The sequence below is a fragment of the Fundulus heteroclitus genome, chromosome 9 (assembly GCF_011125445.2).
Source record: "Fundulus heteroclitus isolate FHET01 chromosome 9, MU-UCD_Fhet_4.1, whole genome shotgun sequence".
Lineage (NCBI taxonomy): Eukaryota > Metazoa > Chordata > Actinopteri > Cyprinodontiformes > Fundulidae > Fundulus > Fundulus heteroclitus.
In genome coordinates, this window is record NC_046369.1 from 8,468,048 (window position 1) to 8,489,657 (window position 21,610).

Genomic DNA, 21,610 nt, shown 5'->3' on the forward strand with positions numbered 1-21,610 from the left:
CGTAACGGAATTAAATAATTCAAAATAATCATAATAATACTAATAAAGAGATTGGGTATGTATACCGGAGTTAAATAATTATAAATAACTTTAAATGATTACAATAATACTACTAAATAAGGTTGGGTATGCGTAACATAATTAAATAATTACTATAATATCGATGATAGTAGTAATAATATTATTAATGATATGAATATAAATGAAAATAATAATAATACAATTAATAAAGGAATAATTAATTTAATAATGATTAATGATAGGGTGTCACATGAGGGGTCACGTGGTGGGGTCATATGGAGGTCACGGTAGGGGTCAATGATACGGTGTCACATGAGGGTCACGAGCAGGGTCACGTGACGATCATGTGATCACCTAAAAGGTCAATTAAAAAATAAGCCCCGCCCCTTTTTAATCGCCCCGCCCACTTTTAATCCATCAAAATCTGATTAAAAAGTGACATGAGGTATACCCCTATTATCTCTGTTTAATTATTTGTTTGTTTATTCAGGATTCGGGTCTAAATGGCTCTTCAGATGATAAGGGTTGCTTAGCCCTGGTCTGGGGGCACAACTTCCAGATTTAAGATGTACGTGGGCATAAATATTGAGGAAAATGTTTTCTGTGTGTGCATTAAAAAAACGTAAAATGTTCATTTTTGCTTTGGTATCCAGCCTCAAACTGAGTCAACAGCGATAAGATGAACGGTTGCATTTTGTCCCTAAACTCTAGCTATTCTCTCTTGTTCCACGTTTAGATTTCAATGCCTTTCAGTTTGCCGTGCTAAGGAGCTTGGTTTCTCATATCTCAGCCTAATGCAGCACTTTTTGCTCCTGCCCACCTTGTTCAGTCACTGGATGTTTAGATGAGACGACAGAAGCAGAGCTGCTCTCTGGGCTGCTTCTGAGCAGCCGGTGAGACAAAAGGTCCGGAGGAACCAGAGGTCTGGATGGACGTGGTGGTCTCACGTCTCCTGGTTCACTGAAAGAGAAAAGCCTTCAGACAAGTCACACACTGAATGGAGCTTTATCTCTGAATGCATCTTCTCAATGTGAGCCTGTTCCATGAATCACACGCGTTCATGAACTTGACTCACCTCGGAGCCTTCAGCGACCCCATCTTCTTGTTGAGTTCAGCGATAATGCTGAGCAGGGTGCTGACTTCTGCTTCGCACTGAGCCACCTCTGCCGGCGTGGGCTCGTGGCCCATCAGAGGCTCAGAGGCTTCAGGGTCGAAGCTTACAAAGTCGCCGTGGTTCAACACCGCCTTGTCGAACAGGGAGCCGGTATCAAGGCTGTTACATCTGCTTCTTCTGGAATCCTACAGGGTCGCAGTTACAAATAACCTTAGATGTTTTTGTGACGTTTCTTCTACATACAATGATATTTTCCCCCCATGATTTTACTAGTTAGCCAATAGAAATCAGTCTGAAAGGTATTCATGTTTTTTGTTTTAAATAGAAAGTCTGCCATGAAGCCGACATCAAAATGTTCAGCTATTGTTTGAGGCGGAAAAGGAGGAAACCAAAAACATCCTGAGATCCAACTTCCTGCCCAGCAAATGTTTGTACATCCCAACATCTATTGTTTCAACAAAGGCTTTTGGATACATTCCCAAAATATAAAACATATATATTTATATTTTTAACAGAATACATTTTATTTCAGTTGTAGAGTGCAAATACATATCTACTTGGATTATATGAATATTTAACATGTGCATATTTTAATGGCTTCAATGTTTTTCTGTAGACCAGAGAGGCTTCAGATTCCTGAAACACGACTTTCAAGAACTTTCCATCAATGTCAGAGGCTATCACAGCTTGTCACGGGTATATTTTTCTTTTTAGTGTAGTGACATGGCTCTGAAGCTCATAGTTACATCGATTCCTCATTTCCACACAATTATCTTTCAAACATCCTGCCAAGATTTTATGGTGTTCAGAAAGCAGATAAAAGAAAGGCAGATAGTTTTATAGAGCGGTCTTAGCTTGAGAATCAATTTAGAACAACTGGGAGCCCATTTACCAAGCAGAATTTGGTTACTTCAGTGGACTGGCAGTGCATCGGGTTGCGTGTAAAACCAAACAAACGTTTCAGCACAGCTTACCTCCATTGCTCCTGGTTCTTTCTGTCCGCAGCCAAGACTCGGTTTAAAACAAACATAAAACGTTTGACAGAAACGTGGAGATTTGTTGTTCTTTGTCCCGTTATGGTGCAGAAATGGACCGGGGGGGGGGGGGGGGGTCAGTCCCTGAGTAAAGACAGTAGATTGGTCTCCTGCTGCATGTCTGTCCGGCTCTGTGATGAATGAAGTCAGTGGAAAACACACAGAGAGACATCCACACCCATTCCCCTTCACTTTGTGTCCTTTCCTGTTTTGGCCGCGGTTAGTTTCCACGAGCAGCTGTGTCAGCTCCTGTGTGGGTGTTTAGAAACGTGTTTAACACCCAGAAATGCATTAAACTAAAGAGTTTAGATCATTTCCTTCAGGGAAAACTAGAGTTGTAATCAGTTCAATCTGAAATATCAGGCTTACAAGTCGTAGTTCACAGCAGCAGCCACAGAGGTGAAAGTTTTATAGCAGGAAACCAAAACATCCTGACAGGTTAGCTTTGCAAACTAACTCACACTCAGTCAGAATAGAGAGAATGTATAAATATAAGTGTTCAAGTCTTGCCACAGACTGCTGATCCTGTGTGGACTTTGACTGGGCCATTCCACCCCATGATCATGCTTTATGTAAACTCTTCTATTGTAGCTCAGTTTGCATGTTTAGGGTCACTTCTCTGGCTGGAAGGTGAACCTCTGACTCAGTCTTAAGGCTTTTACAGCCTGGAACAAGTTTTTGTTACAGGTTTTATTTATCTTCTTTATGCATTCAATGTAAAACACAGTAAATTTCCAGAGCATACAGTTGTCCAGTCAACAGCTTCTCCAACCTGAGCTTTGGATCTCTGCAGCTCCTCCAGAGGCATCATAAGCGTCTTGGCTGCTTTTCTGGTAAATGTTCTCTTTGACAGTCGATTTAGGTGGACGGCCATGTCTTGGTAGGCGCCATTCGTTTTCACACGATGGATTAAACACAGCTTGTAATATTGTTATGTAACCCAATCCTGCTTAAAACCTCTCCAAATCCCTCTGGATTTCACTGCGCTGTTTGTTCACTACTGTTCTCTAATAAACCTCTGAGGCCTTCACAGAACATCTGGATTTATCAGCATACCTGATTCAAACAGACTGCTCATTACCAGCCCCCTTGCAGAACTTGAAGGCATCCTGAGGAAGAGGTTAACACATCAGATGAACCAGCTGTGTTGGACACATCTGTATGACACTGGCCCTTGAGGGGCTTTGTAAGCTTCTCCTGCAGTAGTAAAATATTATTTTAATACATCTTTACCATGTGCAAACAAAAGCTGTGGAGGTTTCTTTTGACAAGTAAAAAAGAAATAGGTGAAATTCAGGGCATCAAACTTTTAGTTAGCAGTAGTGCAACTATGCAGTCAGGACCATTGAACTGAAAGATACAAGTTATCAAAAAAAGAGGAAAATATTGCAATCAAAACAAAAAAAAATGAAAAAAATGAAAAAATATCAGGAAGAATAGTAGAAAACATATTGAAATAAGGTTACATAGTGAAATAAGTCAAAATCATTTGTTATTGTTTTATTGGAGCTCTTCAACATTTCACAAGCAGAGAAGTAAATACACTATTTGTTTTAACTCCATCATAAAAAATAGGGAATAAAAACTAAGTAATGCTTTTCTTTATTATCATAGAGTAAAAGACTGGGACAGCACTGTCTTTTTACCACCCGCCCCTTTTCCTCTCGCACAACGGATCAAATGCGAAGAAGAAACCCGTTGAATTTGCATAGAATTACAGCCAATGCAAATATATATATTTATATTATTACAGGCTTACTTCTCCATTTTTAATATTCAATATCTCGTTTTTCTCCTGCAAGTGTTTTACATTTTCACAGGTGTCCTTTAAGGATGCCTGGTTTTCTGTCTTCATAAGTGTTTGTAATTTTTGTGCATTCTGAGCCGGAGGTCTAAATAAAATAAAAAATAAATAAAATGATGGTCTCATGATGACAGTACAGACTTTTCTTGATTTAAAAGTCAGAAATAAGCTCATCCATCCATTCTGTTTTTACAGATGCGAGCATGTAGTTAATCAACAGCTACCAATCGATCCAGCTATAGACGGTGGCTGCATCAAAGCGGGGTCAAGTCAAGCAAACGAGGATCCTCAACCGAAAGATGGAGATGGAGAAGAATTTCCTCAACCTGTATCATGTGAAAGCGAAGCTCCTGAGAATCATGCGAAAGATAACTTAAAGTGTTGGGACCGTTAACTCCAAGCACACTGGGTTTGTGAGCGTAAGGCTTCATTCACCTGGATGCTGTAGCGCTGCACCTGGAAGGTTGGCAGGACGACGGGCAAAAACCCAAAGTGCATTACAGAAACACCAAACCCGTATAGAAAGCAGATGTCCGATGAAACAAACTGACCCCAGACCTGCTGTTCTGCTTCATCAGTGACATAAGGAGATGAACAAATTTGTGACAGAACCACAAACTGAAAGTTATCCCTGGAGAAGCATGTTGCCGATCATTCTCGTGTGTTACGGCGACTATGCTCCCTCCAATGATGAAACAGGCTTGTTGAGACAGAGGGTGGGCACCCAGTGGGGGTTCTAGACCAAATTTAGCAGGGGGGCCAGTGCTTTTTCACAGGGGCACAGAACAAAAGATTGGGGTGGGGGGGACACTTAACAGGTTAACATTTCATCATTTAATATATTAAGTAAGCCAAAGAGCCCTGATTTTTTCTCAATACAGCGGGAGCTTAACGTGAAACAGCTTAATTTTTAATTATTATTTTTTAACATCTATTTTTTAATAATTTTATTTTATTATTGGGTAAAAACAAACGAAAAAAATACAACTGATCCAAATGACCAGTCAGTCATGGTATCTTTGTCAGCATTTATCATCCTAAGAAATTGAATATCATGTTTTTAGTACAGGGGCCATAAGAGGGGCCAGGAACAGTTCTACAGGGGCACAGGGCCCTGTCGGCCCCTGTCTAGAACCGCCCCTGTGGGCACCATTTGTCCCAATCTGATGCCCTGTGAGTGGCATCACAGAATTATGTTCAGGACCGGGGGATGAGGCTGAGTTATTATCAGTCGTTCAATAAAACAAGATTGCATTTGGAATATTTTATTCATACTTTACTTCTGTTACAACTCCTATATACAAATGTAACTAAGCAAACACTAGAAAACAGCACACAGACAAGGAAGACCAAGTGAAAGGTTTTAGCATAAACCTGTAGCCTCTTTTAATCTGTTCATTTTTACTGGCATACCACATGTTTCAAAGGTCATGATGAATCCTGCTGTATTGGTCATTTTCATCAGAATGTGTACCTCTTGGAAAACTATCTCTGTGACAGCAAGAGTTTGCTGACTGGCTCTTACTCCCAGTAAAGAGCCATCAATCCCATCACTATTCAAGATCAGTTCAGGCAACTGGTGCTTCTTGGAAGTTAACTAAACAGCTAGCGACAAAAACTATTTGTGAATATACCGGCTGCAGTGACAGGGGTATAACTGTACTCAGCAGTTTAAATTTATTGATGCCCCTGACGCAGTTTTTGACATTGGTTCTTGCTGTTGAAGTCTGTTTAGAGTAAATTTCTTCTTCTGGCGTAAGCGTTTTTCTTCCTTTCAAACAGGGTGGGATGTTAAAGTGAACCCCCTTCTCTGCCAGAACTTCACTTATTGCCAAACCCCGATCGGCAAAAACAAGATCCCCCGATTCGAGATGATCAAGAAATCCACTCTGCTTAACGATTTCAACATCAGAAACCGACTCTGCACAGGCGTCAGATACAAACATAACGTCTCCGGTGGGAGAAACGCCCATTAAAACTTTATATACCTCAAGAATTGTTTTAGACGAGTAGAGATTACCTTGATGCTCAGAATTAGAGGCTTGTTCTACAAAGAATTTGGCAAAGTCAATAATAATTCGTAACCCTTCCAATTTCTCAAAACATGAAGGGAGATTTCTGGCTACAATTTCTCGAGATGCAAACATCGATTTCTTCAGCGCGGAAAACTTAAGATACATAAACTGAATCCAGGCAATGACTATTTCTGAGACCAAGCTAACACAAATTCCAAATCTGTACGCCAAATCTTTATGAAGTAAGCCACTGTTAAGACTGATCAAGGTCAGAAACAGTTCATCGAGGGGATCCAGGTTTCTTTTCACGCCACGCCTTTTATCTGGAGATTTTTCAGAGCTCTTGTAACGTGGCAGTTTATCTCTAGAGGGTCCAAGAAAATCCCAAAGACTCATGAACTGAAGCCAAGTCAGACCAGTGTAAAATTTAAACTGCTTGTCATCATTTTTGACTTCTTCAACAGAGAACGGGGGTTTCTGCGGCGGAGCCACGTGTTCATATATACGCCTGGAGAGTTCCTCTTTCAGAGTCTGGTTTTCCATTTTTAACTCCATCGCTTCTTCAAGATTAGTGTCCGTCTGGCAGGATTTGTCCACCTTATCAATGCTACGTCCATCCGACATAACTTGGGCTGCAACCACTGCAAAATATGAAAATGTTTGGTGTTAAAATACAGATATAAAAAAAAACTTGATCTTTCTCGACAATGCAAAATAAATAATTAATACAAACAATAACAATTAGGGCTGGGTGATAAATCGATATATTCGATTAATTTGAATTAGCAATTTATTAAGATTCTAATTTTTGGAAAATCTGGATTTTATTTTGCAAATGTGCTCATTGGGCTTACATGAAGAGAATAGCAGCAATGCTAAATATATATATTTAGGAAAATGTAGGAAAATATAGTAAAGTGGAAAAATGTTTTAACCATAAGAAGAGACACTTTAATTTGTTCATTAACTTTTTTTTAAGTTCATTTCAAGTTACACAACTGAAGTGAAGCCTGTTCTAAGCTCATTGTGTAAAAACCACTAGCAGCAAACATTTAGTTATATTTTCAATGTTTACAATGGCAGGGCTGCCATATTGTTTTACAAACATGTTTCACAGCTTGGATTTATGATGGGTTCTTTTTGTCTCGCAGATTGGGACAAACGAGTTGCAGATAACGCTACAGATTACATAAAAAAAAATAAAAAAATCAGAGATTTTATTTTTAAGAAATATCACTCAGCCCTGTTCTAAAGACAGAAAAACAACAGTATTTCCCTAATAATTTTTAGTTTACTGAGGCAGCTGAGGAGTAAATGCTTTTAAAAGATGCTGTCGTGGCACAAGCCAAGCTGAGAAAACAGACCACATGTCACCCTACCCCAGACAGATGAAAGGTCCAGCAGGGCTGTTGCAGCATTTATGGTTGTGTCATCATTGGTTTGAAGATCAGTGGACTCATCCTCTGCCTCTTGGCTGCTGGCCGTGCTTGTTGAAGGAGCAGGGAGGTTATGGGCCAACCTCTTCCTCTTGCTCCTCTTCATCTTTGCTACCTCAACAGTATCTTCATTTCCAGGGGTTGGGGCTTTCCTTTTGTGGGTAAGTGTCTCCGACTAAAAGAAAGACTATGAGATTAGGCTCACTTATAAAAATCCAAAGGATAACAATTAGGGCTGGGCTATGAATCGATTTAACAGATTCATTAAAATTTACAGTTTTTTAAGATTTCATTTTTTGGAAAGTCTGGATTTTATTTTGCATTTGCACTCATTAGGCAAAGAAAACTGCATGCAATGCTGAAATATATATATATATATATATATATATATATATATATATATATATATATATATTTAGGAAAATATATTGTCAAAAATTCAGTAACGAGAAAACATTTTGTCACCTTAGGACAAGGCACTTTATTCTTTTATATTTAAGTTAGTTTGAAGGTACAGTAGTGAAGTGAACCCTGTTCTCAGCTCATTGCCTGATACCTATCAGCAAACATTTTGCAATATTTTCATTGTTTACAAAAGGGCTGACGACCTTAATACTTTCAGAATTTTCCCACACATCTAAGCATCAGCATCCTACTGAGTTAAAGTCATGCTCCAAGTCCAGCACTGCAGGCAGCCTGTGGTGCGATTAGGATTCAGAGGATGTACACTGCAAAAAAAGAGACTTAAAAATAAGTAAAATGTTCTTGAAAAGAATGTATTTGCACTTGATTTGAGTAGGTAAATAAGATTCCTTGCCAATGGAATGAGTATTTCTACCCCTGAAATAAGATAATTAGATAAAATGCACTTGAAATAAGGTGATGGAGATGAATTGTTCCTATTTTAAGTGCAAAAATCTTATTCCATTGGCAATAATAAATCAAGGAAAAATACTTACATTTCAAGAAACATTTCATTATTTTTAGCTCTATTTTTGCAGCGTAATAGATTGTATGATGACCCCAAACTCTGCCGATAAAAAAATAAACAAACCTACTTGCATGGGACACGCTGGAACCGCTGTAATGGGGTCTGGAAATTCAGCTGTTGGCCCCTTACCGCCGACGAAATGAAGAGAGCAAATATAGGTGTATTTGGTCACGTTTTGCGCAGTGAAGCCCTCTCGGTTACAAGCCCGTATCCAACGTTGGCATTTTTGGGCAAGGCTTCTGGGTTTGGGAAAAGGGATGAAAAAAACTCCCTTCATATGGTCACGGTGGGCGTATCGCGAGTCACTCCGGCAGACGCCATAGCAACAGTGTTTCGTTGTTACCATGGTGTGTCCGCTGAGGCAACATTCGGGGAAACATCTGTTCACTCGTCAAAGCAAAGCCAAACAAACTTTACCGCTTTGTGGCGTTTGTCCGAATCGAAAATGGCCGCGGCGCATGCGCACTGTGCTGTTCTAAATCTAAGATTTTGTCGTCATTTGCAATCAGTGCCATAGGTCCGTTTGTTCCCCCTGTCGGCGAGCGTGCTTGGAATGTTGGAATCAAAGCCTCCACGATAATACTTCATTACCCATAATGCTACGAAGACCGGAAGTTCCGGCTTAATCATTTCCCGAACAAGAAGTTGCCAGTTCAAAACAAACGTTAGCTTGTAGTGAGAGTATTCAGCACTATAAATCACTCTTTCTCGCATGTAAATCAAAGACGTTTCGTATGTATTAATACCGTAAGTGTTCTCTTTCTGTTTCACACGTAGCTCGTTTACGCTTAGCTTGTTGTTTGTGTGCAAAAGCTAACTAATGCTAACAGCTAAACTTGTTATCACGTTATCAAGATTCATGCTGGTCAACCTGCCTTTTTGGTACGAAGAAGTTTATTCTACACCTAAGATCACTGCGGGGATTTTAAGACAAAGCTGGTTACACGTTTACCAAGGTAGATTTATGCAAATCTACTTCTGCACTGCAAACATTATTTGGAATTGTGCAAAAAAAGCAAGAATTTGCTTCATAAGGACAAGGTGTACCTAAAATATTTCTCCTAGAGTGATAGCTGTTTGTTTCATTATGTTTCACTAAAAGGGGTAACAGCTGATAAACCCCCAGGATGATCCAGGATGATTTAAATAATTCATGATACCAAGTTTAGTAATAAACAACAACAAAAAAAGAATACAGTTATGTTACATTGTGGCCTAGACAATCATTGGGAAGACTGCTGACCTGCTAGTTGTCCAGCTAACAGTCAATGTCCCGTTGAGCTGCGAGCTTTCAAAAATAAAGAGATTGAAAGGTTTTTGGCACAACTTCTCCTTCTTCTAAGGTACATGGAGAGGGCTAAAGATCTGATGGCGTAAAGACTCCAGCAACACTTGAAATACTAAGGAAACAACTTCCTACTCTGCTAATAAATTAGTTTCATCAGTATTTCAGGTGTCGCTGGAGTCTTCATCCTTTTGAAAATACAGTCAGCAGTGCAGACAACAGGAGGTGTCATGTGGCATTGATGCCTCAGAGGTCTCCCTAAATCAAAAACCTTAATGGTGGACAGATTCATTGTAGTAATCCTATTGCTGGCTGAGCAAATGCTTCAAATTTCAATTGTATATTTTACTTTTCACATCAGTATTGATTTCTGAGTTTTTTTTTAAACTTCTAAATCATGTGTCTGTCCGGTCCCACAAACCATATGCCATAAAGCATATTCAGATAAAATGAAACGTTAAAATTACAAAAAGAAAATGAAACAACAGAACAATGATATATTTTGGTTTTAGTTTTGTAGCACAAGTGCTTGGCATCAATGTATTAGCAGGGTAGGCTATCATTAGCGGTAGCAACACAGCGAGCAGAATAGATAAAAAAATAATTTAACGAGGCTTCCAAGCAGATAATTTGCCCCGATTAATTTTATGAATCGAGGTGCTTGATTTGATGGTGAAAGCCCTAGGCATGACACAGGCAGGCTGACTTTTACCTCCCTCTGAGCATAGATCCTTTCAGAAAGCACACGAAGAAGGCAACAGGCGCCTTATCTCACCTTGAAGTGTTTTGTGAAAGAGACTAAAGATGCACTTTGGTCCTGTGTTATAATGTAAAGTGCTTTATGAAAACATCTGGATGGGCTGCAGGAAGAACGGAGAAGCACAACATGCAAATAAGTTGATTGCAAAGTTTATTTCTTTGTCCAGGAAGATTTGGCACCCAAATGTGCCAATATGTGGTCTGACCATGACCATGGGGTTACTTTGTGGGATTCCTTCACACCCCAACAGGGCCACAAGCAGAACGGCAGTTTTGGGTTTTCATTAGCTGTATTTTGTTGAAATATATTTATCTGTGTTCTGAATATATATATATATATATATATATATATATATATATATATATATATATATATATATATATATATATATATGTGTGTGTGTAATGTGTGGTATCTATATACCCTCCTTTATATATGTATATATATATATCTGTGTGTGTGTATATGTGTGTGTATCTATATATATCCTATATTCTCTAGATATCAATAATTACATAGAGTTTATTCTCTCATAATATATAATCATCTCCTCATCTATCTCTCTCTCTCTCTATCTACTCTTCCTCTCTGTCCTCTCTCTCTATATCTCCTCTCTGTCTAGTCTGGCTCTCTCTCTCCTGCTCTCTCTCTTCTCCTCCATCTCTTCCTCTCTCTCTCTCTCTCTGTCTCTTAGGAGATAGAATGAAGATATATGTATAGAGATCAGAATATAGAGAGATGAGTGGAGATGGTATATATAGATATATATGTAGAGAGATATAGATAGTATATAGATGTAATATATATATATATTATATATAATATATATATATAGATATAGATATAGAGAGATATATTATAATGTATATATATATGTGTATATATATATATATATTATATATATATAAAATACGTGAGTTTGACTTGTTGAATTTATTTGTCTACATAAATTTACTCTTCCATGATATTTTAATTCATTAAAATGTCCCTGTATCGATGTGAGGGCTTGCAGACGAAACTCATCGCCTCTACCTTATCAGCATCCAGTGTTTCCATGGAGACTCCAGAACCAGGCCCGGCCGATGGAGAGGAGCGTCCCGTAGAGTTGCGACCCCGGACACGCTCCAACCCCGAAGGCGCAGAGGACCGTCGCAGCAGCACGGGCAGCTTGGGAGGCAACGGAAACCAGAGCATATCTCAGCCCGCGGTGGGGAACCGCGTGGAAGGCGAAGGGGAAGCCTCGACCAGCGACAGCCCCCCGAGCTCCGTCACCACAACAGTGTCCGCGGCCACATCTCAGGCTGTGGTTCCACCCGCGGCTGTTTCTGCTGGTTCTGGGGCTGTGGCCAGCACCACGGCACAGCTGTCCACTGTTGCTGTGACAGTCAAAGAGAGGCCGAAGCCCCCACAGCAGCAGCCCATGGTCTGTACGTCCATTCCTCCACCTGCAGAGTACCAGCTCAGAGTTCCCAGAGTCAACTGCCCAGAAAAAGTGGTATGTCCCCATTACATGGAAATACTTCTCCTGTTCAAGTACCCTTAAATAGATTTACAAAGTAATCCCTCTTAGATCTCAGTTTTTTTTGTGTCTATTGAAAAACCTGTGGTGTTTACCTTTAAACAATTTATTAAATTATTTAAACTTTACCTCAAATGTTTGAGAAGTTTGGAGACAGAAGGAATCACTGATGTCTCCCACCCTATGCTTGGGGCTGTTGCAGAGCTGGAGAGCTTTTTTTTTTTAGACAGACTGCTGCCTCTCAGATGCTCTAAGCAGCGTTTCCGCAGGTCGTTCCTCCCGCCTGCAATCTGACGTTATAATCTTAGCTGCTCCCACCTGACATCTGTTTACATCATGCTAACTGTTGCACAGGTCCAGATCCAACCATTAATTGTTTACACTGTTCCCAGGTGCCAGGATAACTGTTTACATGATGCCAATCGTTACACAGGTTCTGATTCCACCATTAACTGTTTACATTGTTCCTTAATGCTAAGGAATCTTAGCTAGGATGCTGCTGCACTACCATACGTATTGTATTAAGCTTCATACGTTGTGGAAATGTTGCATATTCTAATATTGTGTGTTGGGTAAATAGGCTGGAGTTAATTTTTCCACTGTCAAATAATTTTTTCCGTTTGGTCATTGTTTACTCTGGTATTTACCCTTTTTTACTCTTGGTGTTTCTTAAGAGCTTACTTTAGATTAGACCGGTTTGCTTTTTTCTTCTACTCTTTCTTTGTTTCCTCATCACAAAAATTGTCTGTAAATGTCCGTGTGTTTGCCTCTGTCACACCCGAATTTCCCCATTGCGGGACAATAAAGGTATTCTTATTCTTAAAAACCCAGTGTTAACACAATGCCAACGCAGAAAGTCATCAGCAGTGGCCTTAAGAAGAAATTCCTGCTGCTTATCCATCAGGGCTGGGTTGTAGGACTTTAAGTCCATCATTCTAAGTTAAGAAATATTATTCAGAAGTCAAAAATGTTAAACTTTCAGTTTCATATAGCCATAGAATGAAAACAGGGTTTACTTTCTTTTTACTGTTATTGCAGATAGATATGTGACTGCTTTTTAATGTAGCCTGATCACTTTCTTTTCTTTTTTTTTCCCCTTTGTACAGATAATCTGCTTAGATCTTTCTGAAGAAATGTCCTTACCAAAGCTGGAGTCTTTCAACGGGTGTGTGACCACAGGGTACATCTGCACCGTTTCACTGACGTGGCTTTGGAGTGTAATTCTGCGTCATTTCATTGTCTTTCTGCTCAGATCTAAAACGAACGCCTTGAACATATCCCAGAAGATGATTGAGATGTTTGTGAGAACGAAACACAAGATCGATAAACGGCACGAATTTGCCCTGGTTGTCATCAACGACGATGCTCTGTGGGTGAGTACACGGAGTCTTTAATCCCTGAACCACTGCTGGATGTATGACTCAATTTGTTGTGATTTAGATTTTTTTTCCCCCTATGGCTACATGGTAATCCCTGAGTCTCTAGACATTTCTTTACATTTTTAGATCCAAAAAGTTTTATTACGTGCGTAGTTTTCATTTTCAAACACAAATGCAAAAGTTAATTATAAATTTACCATAAATACTTCTTACTAAGTATTAAAAAGAAAAAAAATAAAGATTTCCCTTATAGTCCCACATAGGGGGAATGTTGGGTTAAACTGATTGGCTCCTGGGGAGCATTCTGGAGCTAAGGGTCTTGCTCAAAGAGCCACAGGCAGTCTGCGGGGGTCGAACCGGGTACTTGCAACCTTCTCAGAGCGCAAGCTTGCTGCTCTAACCATTAGGCCACCACTCCCCCAGTTTAAGGACAAAAAGGAAAAAAGTGAGTATGAGGAAGTAAAAGGTATAAGTCTCTCTTGTAAATGAGACATTAGCTATGTTTACGTGCACAAAACTAAAAAAAAACTAAAAATAATGAGATTGTACCGTTTATATGGTATTAACCTGATCATAATGTGCGTGTATATGCACCTGGCTTTATTCACACTAACCACTCTGACATGCACAGTTATCAAATTTCCCTAAAAAAACACAGAAGAAGATCTTCTGTCTTTGCTAAATAACCCAAAATAGCAACAAAGCAGTATTGTACGAGTTTGTTTGTCTTCTGAGCTGGATGGACTTGCACCAGGTTCTAATTCCGGTTGAAATGTTACTTAATAAATAACAATTTTGAGCTATTTCAATGTTTCAAATAGAAATGTTTCATCAGGAGCCCTGACAGTTTTGCTTCCCGACGTATTTCTGCCACTCAACGCAGGAAATATGTCACTTTAACGTTGCCACATTCGGAATAACTTGAGCCTGACAAGCGTTTATACGCACGTTGATCGGATTATCAGTCAGCATAAACCACCCCTCTCATTCAGATTATCATTTCATTCCGATTGAGCTTAATCTGATCACAGTATTCTGATTGGCTTGTTCACATGACACATTTTTAATAAAATCGGCCCTTTATTCTGATTACTTTTGTCCACATTAATGTAGCTACTGACTCTCAAGGTACTAACCTGTATAAATAAAGGATTAATAAAATAAAAAAAGGATGGTTGAAAAAAGTACAGGGCAGGGAGGATAAGAAAGTATGAGGAAGGAAGGATTTTAGAATAGCAAATATGATTAGTTTTTCTGAGTATATTTTATTTTTCTATATTTAATAAGAGAAGGAACCCTGCAATACAAAGACAAGCTCATTTCCATCATGTTTTTTTTGTCCCAGCTGTCTGGCTTCACATCTGATCCCAGGGAGCTGTGCAGCTGTCTGTATGACCTGGAGACCAACGTGTGCGAGTCCTTCAGTATCCTTTCATCAGACACTAACCACCAACCAAACAGTTTTAATAGTAAAATCAGATCAGCCTTAACTTCTATATTTAGACCTGGAAGATCTCCTTAACGTCATGTAAGCAGTGTTTTTTTTTTTCTTCTTCTAGCTACCTTACCATGGCTTTAAACAAAGCAATTTAAAACGGTGGCTCTTGTGCCTTTTGTAGTCGTCAGAAGATTGAGCTGCCGCTGATGGAGAACGTTCAGACCATCCCTCCTCCATACGTGGTGCGGACGGTGCTCATCTACAGCCGTCATGCCGGGCCAATGCAGTTCAACCCTTCAGAGGCTGTTACCGTGAGTACATCACTGCTCCGTGTTGTGGGCAGGCCAGTATTTTATCAGACTATTAAGTGGACCCCTTCACAGTGCTCTCCCTCTGCTTTTAACATTGTACTAATAGTGTCTCTCTCCTGTCCCAGAAAATGCTTCAGTCTCCCTATTTCTTCTTTGATGTGGTCTATTTACACAACGGGATGGAAGAACAAGGCGATGAGACCAGCTGGAGGGTAAATATGTGCTTTAAACAGGTTTCATTTAAGACCGGGTTCCCTGCTGTTCCACACAGTTACCACTAAGCTTCTTTTTAAAGAGCAAGTATGAAGGTTTACTATGAATTCACTACGATATTTCAGCAAAGCTCAGAGTTTATGTATGTATGTATGCACAGGCACCTGTGTGCTCCCTTTAAGACAACGGCCGCTACACAAATAGTTTGTTGAGACGTACAAGGACCTTGTTGGCATAGAAACTGACAATAAGCTTTCATTTAAGTCACATTGAACATGTTGTAAAGACGTTGAAGGTCAAACCAGGATTTTTCTTCAGAGAGAGATCTTTTTTTTTTCTCTTAATGCAGGAAGCATCTTGTCTAAATTACCTTCCTGCCTCTATTGGATTACTGTGATGTTTATATGAATGCATCTGCTACTTCTCTGCATATGCTGGATGCTGCATATCATGGAGCGATATGGTTTATAACAGGGTACAAATCTCTGACTAATCACTGCTCTATATCCTCAGGTAGGGTGATTAATCAATTAATTTGAATTTACAGTTTTTTTTAAAAAAGATTTAATCTTTGAAAATGAAGGATTTTATTTTGCCCTTGCACTCATTGGGCTTCCATGAAGAGAACAACATGCAATGCTGAATATATGTTTATGAAAAAATATCGTCAAAATATTGTAAAGTGACTAATCAGATTTGGTATAATAAAATCGAAGAGACTTTGCTTCCAGGACTTCAGCAATCCGTTAGTACGATCAGAACCTGGAAAAAGAGCAATTTCTTAGTTTCCTCCGTCTGCTGACAATTTAAATCTATTTTAGGAAATGGCGAAATCTTCCTAGGAAATTTGCTCTTGTTTTTAGGTCTTATTTTATCAGCATATTTAGTTTGAGTCGAAGGTCTTAATTGTTTTTATTGTTTATTTCTTGTCATTGTTTTTTTTGCTTTATCAGAACATGTCTCTCTTGTAAATGAGATTATGGCTCTTAATAGGACAGCATGCATAGATAAAGGTTAAATAGAAATAAAATGGATGGATGAGCAAAGATGCATGTATGATGGGTGAATGAATAGAGAGATGGGATGGATGGATGGATGGATGGATGGATGGACCAAAGCATGAGGGGGAAATGAACGGACAGTAGGACAGTGAATAAAGACTGACTTTTTTTTTTCACCCAGACGTGAAAACTATTTAAATCAGATTTGCATATTTTTCAGACTGCGTAGGAAGCTTGTCTGTTTAACTCTGCAGTATTTTTCTGCTCAGCGTGAATCTTGTTGTTAAAGAAACATTAAAGTTAGTAGTTATCGATCTGTGTCTTTGTGGTCCCTAGAAATAAATGTGCTGCGTACCATTTATTTATCCTGAATCCTAAATGTAACACTGTGGCTCTTCCAGTGAGTCAGTATTCAGGACATGAAGACAGTGTTTTGCATTTATACCATAGCATTTATGTCTTGGGAGAGTGACCCATTATTTGGTGCCTTTTATCCCAACTTTAATAAAATCTGAGACAAATAACTTGTCAGTACTGCAAAACTGGCTACACTTATGTCTTTAATCTAGCCAGAGCTTCTTGAGATCTTTTAAAGCCATCTTGATCACTTCTTTAACCCTCCAGAAGGTCTTTTAAAAGTTTTTCTCTGGATCTTGGCCCTCACTTATTTCCCCCCGGTTTTCCAGGACAACTACACTTCCTTCTGCAGCCTGGACTCCAAAGGCATGTGCTATCGCTTTGAGGTCTCCCTGAGTGGACCCGCCATCGAGCTGCACAACTGCATGGCCAAGCTGCTGGCCCATCCTCTTCAGAGGCCTTTCCAGAGCCACGCCTCCTACAGCCTGCTGGAGGGGGACGACGCCCCCGACGCAGAGGCTACAGTGTGAAACGGACAGATGAAAATAGGCCGCGCTTCAATGTGAAATCCACACATGCTGCAAATTTGCAGAAAAGTTTTTATTTTTATTGCTTTTGTTGTTTTTTTTTTCTTTTTATCTAAATGCACATTGTTACTGTTATTTTCTTTTTCTTCTGTTTTAAACAAAGGTTGTGAGAATATGTGGGAAATGAGGGTTTCAATAAGTCGCCGATTGTAATAAATGTATTCTGTTATTTGATGCCAAATCACTTGAACTGTCCTGATAATGTGGGAGTAGGTGGTGAGAATTCAAATAAATAAAAAATAACCTATTTAATGACAGAAGACAGAAGAATCACTTCCACATTTTCCATTTTGATTTTAAAATCACACAGCGGGCGAAATGACAGTTTGATCCTCTGCTGATTTTGATCATTTGCTAACTAAACGGTTTATATTTGTTTTTTTATTGCAGGGAGTTTTAATGTTGAGAGACAGATTATCAACCAAATATCCATAAAAAGTACATCACATAAAAAAATAGGGACTAATTTTCATTTCATTAAATGAACATATTTGATCCCCCAGCTAAACTTGACTTAGAAGTGATTAGGAAAAAGGTTTGATTTCAGAATAAGATGAAGATGTTTCTTTTAGTTTGTCACTGGGTTTGGATCATTTTTGGATCACATCATCAGGACTTTCTGAACGAAGTCTGCAGCTTAACGTTACCTTAATGTTACTCTTCTTTAGCTGCTTCTTCGTTTCCTCGCTGGTATAATTTGAATTATTATATGATCTACAGGGTTCTGGTTGAGGGAAACTGGTTCTGGTACTAGTTCTTTCAGTGCTTGTCTTGCCCATTGGCACATCAGTGTGGGGAAATCATTCTGTAATATTGACACAAAGCAACATTCTCCCATACTGTGGGGATGATGACCTCTCTGGCAGGTTATGTTGCTGCATTTTGACCTTATCTGACAATGTACTTTCTCTCTAGCCGTACTGATTTACTTAGATATTCACTGGTAAATTTTAAGATGGATCTCTCTATTCGAGTCATACTCTGGGTTTGGTCATGGCTCCATTTCCTCCGTCGTCGTGTCGTGACATGGAGCCAATAAGCCTGTGGGTCTGCTGAGGTCTTGTTGGACTTGTGTGTCTTCACTTCCTCATGATAATGCCTCACAGAGGCCAGCTTGGTGCCCAATCAAGCACAGGGATGCCATGGGAAAAAAGCAGGCATCATTTCAGGGGTCTGGGGAGGTGCCAAATAATGAGGGTAATGAAATCTGCTTCTCCACAAAGCTTTAGACCTTGGCGTTCAAACAAATAGCAAATAGACTTTGGATCATTTAGCAACGTTTCACTTCTATTTCTCCTCCGCCCAGGTAAGGTGGTTCTGACATTGTGGATCAGCAGTAGTTCTTACAGTTGTGTCCTGGTCTGGGTATGTCCATCACTCTGATGGCTCTTGAAGCATCTCATCTCTTGACTGGGCTTTGCTTTACAATCCGCTTAAAACTGGAGGTATTATTTTTTTTTTACTGCACTTCACACAACTTTCTATTAATATGCTTGAATTATAGAGCTCATCATCTTTCTCATGATCATCCTCACCTCATCACGCCAAGCAAGATCCTCCTCAGAACTCCAGACTGAGAGTGGGTTGATGGTGATTCTGTATAGTTTTTCCATTTCAAAACAAATAAAATGGGTTTTCTCCATCTCACCGACCTTTTAGTAATCTATTCCAGGTCCCTGAAGTCCTTTGACACCTCTTTAGTGTTGTAGCACATGGTGATGGAGAGGTTTGAAGAGAAGAATCTGGTTCTGTGGACATGGATTATATAAAACCATTGGATTCAGCTCAGCTGTGACAGATTGAATGATTGATTCACGGGTCGTATTAAGTCTGCAGTGCGGACCCAGAATCAAATAGCATTTATCCAAATGAGCAAACTCACACAATCAACAGCGGATCAAACACCCATCTCACCCGCTTCACATAATATTGATGTTTTTTTTTTATCATCTTAAAGACCAAAATCAAGCAAATTGCGAATCACTTGAAGCGTTTCCATGCCGGGTTTGAAACAAACATGAAATGTTAGTTTACTTTAAAAGAAAAATAACAAATTTTATCTGTGTAGCTTTAGTTCTGACTGTACAGTTTATATTGGGGCCAGTTTTGCTTGTAGGTCACACAATGTGACTGTAGTATGTTGTCATTTTGACGTGTTTTCCTTGACAGTGATTCGTGTGACGGTTTCACTGCAAATCCAGCTTCTCTCATTAAGAAACTGCACAGACAAGCTTTTACTGAAGCTTATTTCTGGGTATTAAAGAGGCACATTGAATCCAACTGGTCATGTTTTTACTACACGTCTGCAGAATTGGTTTAGTTAGGTGGGCCAGGAGATGGCAGCACACTCCACCTTGAGATACGTCCAGCTCAGACAAAAATCTCCACCATCTACTGTCATCTGTCAACAGCGTTTAGTTCATATTTCCTTAAGTTGCACCTCCTGAAACTAAAAACTGGACATTTTGATCATGTTCTCCTTTAGCACCATCACCACTAATATTAGATTTATGCAGATCAAATATTCTCTAGGTTTCAAGATGTTACAGGTTAATATAAAAGCACTTATTTAGATTTTTGTAAGATCTTTATCTTGAATCAGAGCTGCTGCCCTGTTTTGTGTTTGTGCAGATTCTAACAAACTTCTTCTTAAAAGCACAGATACTCCGGCACCAATGAGTGCAAGAAATGAAAAAATCTAGTTTGCCTCTTGTCTTTGACCCGAACAAGAAAACTGGACTTACAGACTCGCTCAGACCTTTACATCCACTTTTATCTTCACATTTTGATTATTAAACTACTGTTTTTAACAACATGCAACTAAATAGGAACATTTAATTAGCTGTGCATTTTCTCCAATTCTTAGACTTAGACTTAGACAACTTTATTTGACATTTTGTATCAGAGTGCGTACAGAATGAAATTTCGTTTCATACAGCTTGTAAATTGCAGTAAAATTAAATTATAGTATAGCGTGCAGCAGTGATTTAAAAGTAAACAATTTAAATGTAGACAATGCAGGAGAAGTCACAGTGTACAGGTGAGTATTTTTAAAACCATTTGTATGTGCAGAATTGATTGCGCAAATTCATAAATGTTATAAACTTGAAAGTATATCCCAAAAATAAAAGAGTCATTTTAGAGGATTAGAGAACCTGCTTTTTGTGCTAAAAATCACTACAGTAGCATGTCGTTAAACGGTTTTAAAAAAATAATTAGAAAGGTAAAATTCACACATCATAGACTAATTAAGTGGCAGAGATCAACAAAGTCTTTGCATGATTCTAGTTGGATATTTTTTACCCTTCTAATCATATTTGGATAAATTAGTTCCTGGTGCCTACCTGGGTTCTTAGCATGATATAAATCTAGCAAAACTAGTTCTTGAAGCATGTTTATGTGCAACGACTGATCCAAACCTGTCAACACAAAACGGGTTAGGATGTTTAAGAACAACCCGATAACCACAAAAGCTGAGGAGATTAATAACTGGAAAATACTGGAACTTTGACAAAGTCCACACCTGAAATGAGAGGATAACTGATGGCTCGAAATCAACACCTCCAAGGTTGACTGAAATGTTTTTAGATGTCCACGTGGACAAGCCAAATGTCTGAACGGCGTCTACGTGTGAGGACCGTCTGGATCCTGGGAACCGGAGGTGATCTCCATCATCTCGTGGGTTAAGCTGCAGGTGGACCAGGTGATTCAGGCCTTTTCTGGATCAGACCCATGACTGCGGTGTCTCTGCAGACTTTAGGAGTTTCCCGTCACACAGTTTAAACGAGCCTCTTATCCAACTATTGGATGAATAATGCTCGAGTGGTTGAGAAATGTCTTCCTATCTGGCTGGTCGGGTATCTCATAAGTGTCAGTCTCCAACTGTTTGGCTTCCTGGTTTTGTTTGGGGGGGTCATCGGTCCAGACTGCTCCGCCGCTCTTACATATCTTCATAACTGAGTCTTTGTCCATTGAAGGGAAGTTTTCAGAGATACATGGATAAGCAGGAAAACCTGGCGTTCGGAGGGATTTTACACTTTCACACTCTTCCCAGCCGACCGTGCTGTGCATCACGTCATTGCCTCTGATAACAGCTTGGCGGGGCTGAGAGCGCCTGGAGGGAGACCTTGTTATTCCCTCAACTCCGAAGAGTGACAGCCACCTATTGTTTCTGTTCTCCCAGTCCTCCTCTGCCATGACTCCTTTCCGCGCTGGCTCAGGACAGGATGCGGTGGAAATTTTTTCTGTATTTGTTTGGCATTTGCTGCTTTACTCCTTAACATGTTATACATTGTTCGTCCTTCACCAGGGAATAGGACGAGGAATTCTGTGGCTGCTAAATTTA

The 21,610-nt window shown here is 39.5% G+C and overlaps 3 protein-coding genes across 6 annotated transcripts in view; 1 reads left to right on the forward strand and 2 right to left on the reverse strand.

Annotated features, from left to right (window-relative positions):
• The window catches only part of ushbp1 (Usher syndrome 1C binding protein 1), a 31,603-nt gene extending 29,373 nt beyond the window's left edge, over positions 1 to 2,230 (reverse strand). Inside the window, exons 1-3 of the mRNA XM_036141653.1 lie at positions 2,110 to 2,230; positions 1,097 to 1,320; positions 842 to 996 (exon numbers count right to left, since the gene is read on the reverse strand). Of these exons, the coding sequence (XP_035997546.1) occupies positions 842 to 996; positions 1,097 to 1,320; positions 2,110 to 2,115 (385 nt within the window). The 5' untranslated portion in view covers positions 2,116 to 2,230. The remainder of the gene's footprint in view (positions 1 to 841; positions 997 to 1,096; positions 1,321 to 2,109) is intronic.
• Positions 2,231 to 5,222: 2,992 nt separating this feature from the next.
• On the reverse strand, positions 5,223 to 8,933 carry LOC105939306. The gene is made up of 3 exons (XM_021308003.2): positions 8,483 to 8,933; positions 7,368 to 7,599; positions 5,223 to 6,629 (listed from the first exon to the last, which is right to left on the reverse strand). Exons 1-3 carry the CDS (start codon positions 8,759 to 8,761, stop codon positions 5,542 to 5,544), a joined length of 1,599 nt encoding a protein of 532 aa, XP_021163678.2. The 5' UTR covers positions 8,762 to 8,933; the 3' UTR covers positions 5,223 to 5,541.
• Positions 8,934 to 9,006: 73 nt separating this feature from the next.
• Positions 9,007 to 19,540, forward strand: babam1 (BRISC and BRCA1 A complex member 1). 4 transcript variants are annotated; one of them, XR_004931656.1, is made up of 11 exons: positions 9,007 to 9,162; positions 9,271 to 9,371; positions 11,501 to 11,955; positions 13,086 to 13,144; positions 13,232 to 13,352; positions 14,704 to 14,782; positions 14,862 to 14,886; positions 14,978 to 15,107; positions 15,233 to 15,319; positions 17,008 to 18,322; positions 18,462 to 19,540. XR_004931656.1 is itself a non-coding variant. In XM_021308004.2 (10 exons), exons 2-10 carry the CDS (start codon positions 9,275 to 9,277, stop codon positions 17,206 to 17,208), a joined length of 1,254 nt encoding a protein of 417 aa, XP_021163679.1. In that variant the 5' UTR covers positions 9,007 to 9,162; positions 9,271 to 9,274; the 3' UTR covers positions 17,209 to 19,540. The 4 variants fall into 4 exon arrangements, 3 of the variants coding, with proteins under 3 accessions (XP_021163679.1, XP_035996857.1, XP_035996856.1); XM_021308004.2 differs by having other exon boundaries at positions 17,008 to 19,540; XM_036140964.1 differs by lacking the exon at positions 9,271 to 9,371 and having other exon boundaries at positions 11,464 to 11,955; positions 17,008 to 19,540.
• Positions 19,541 to 21,610: the final 2,070 nt, after the last annotated feature.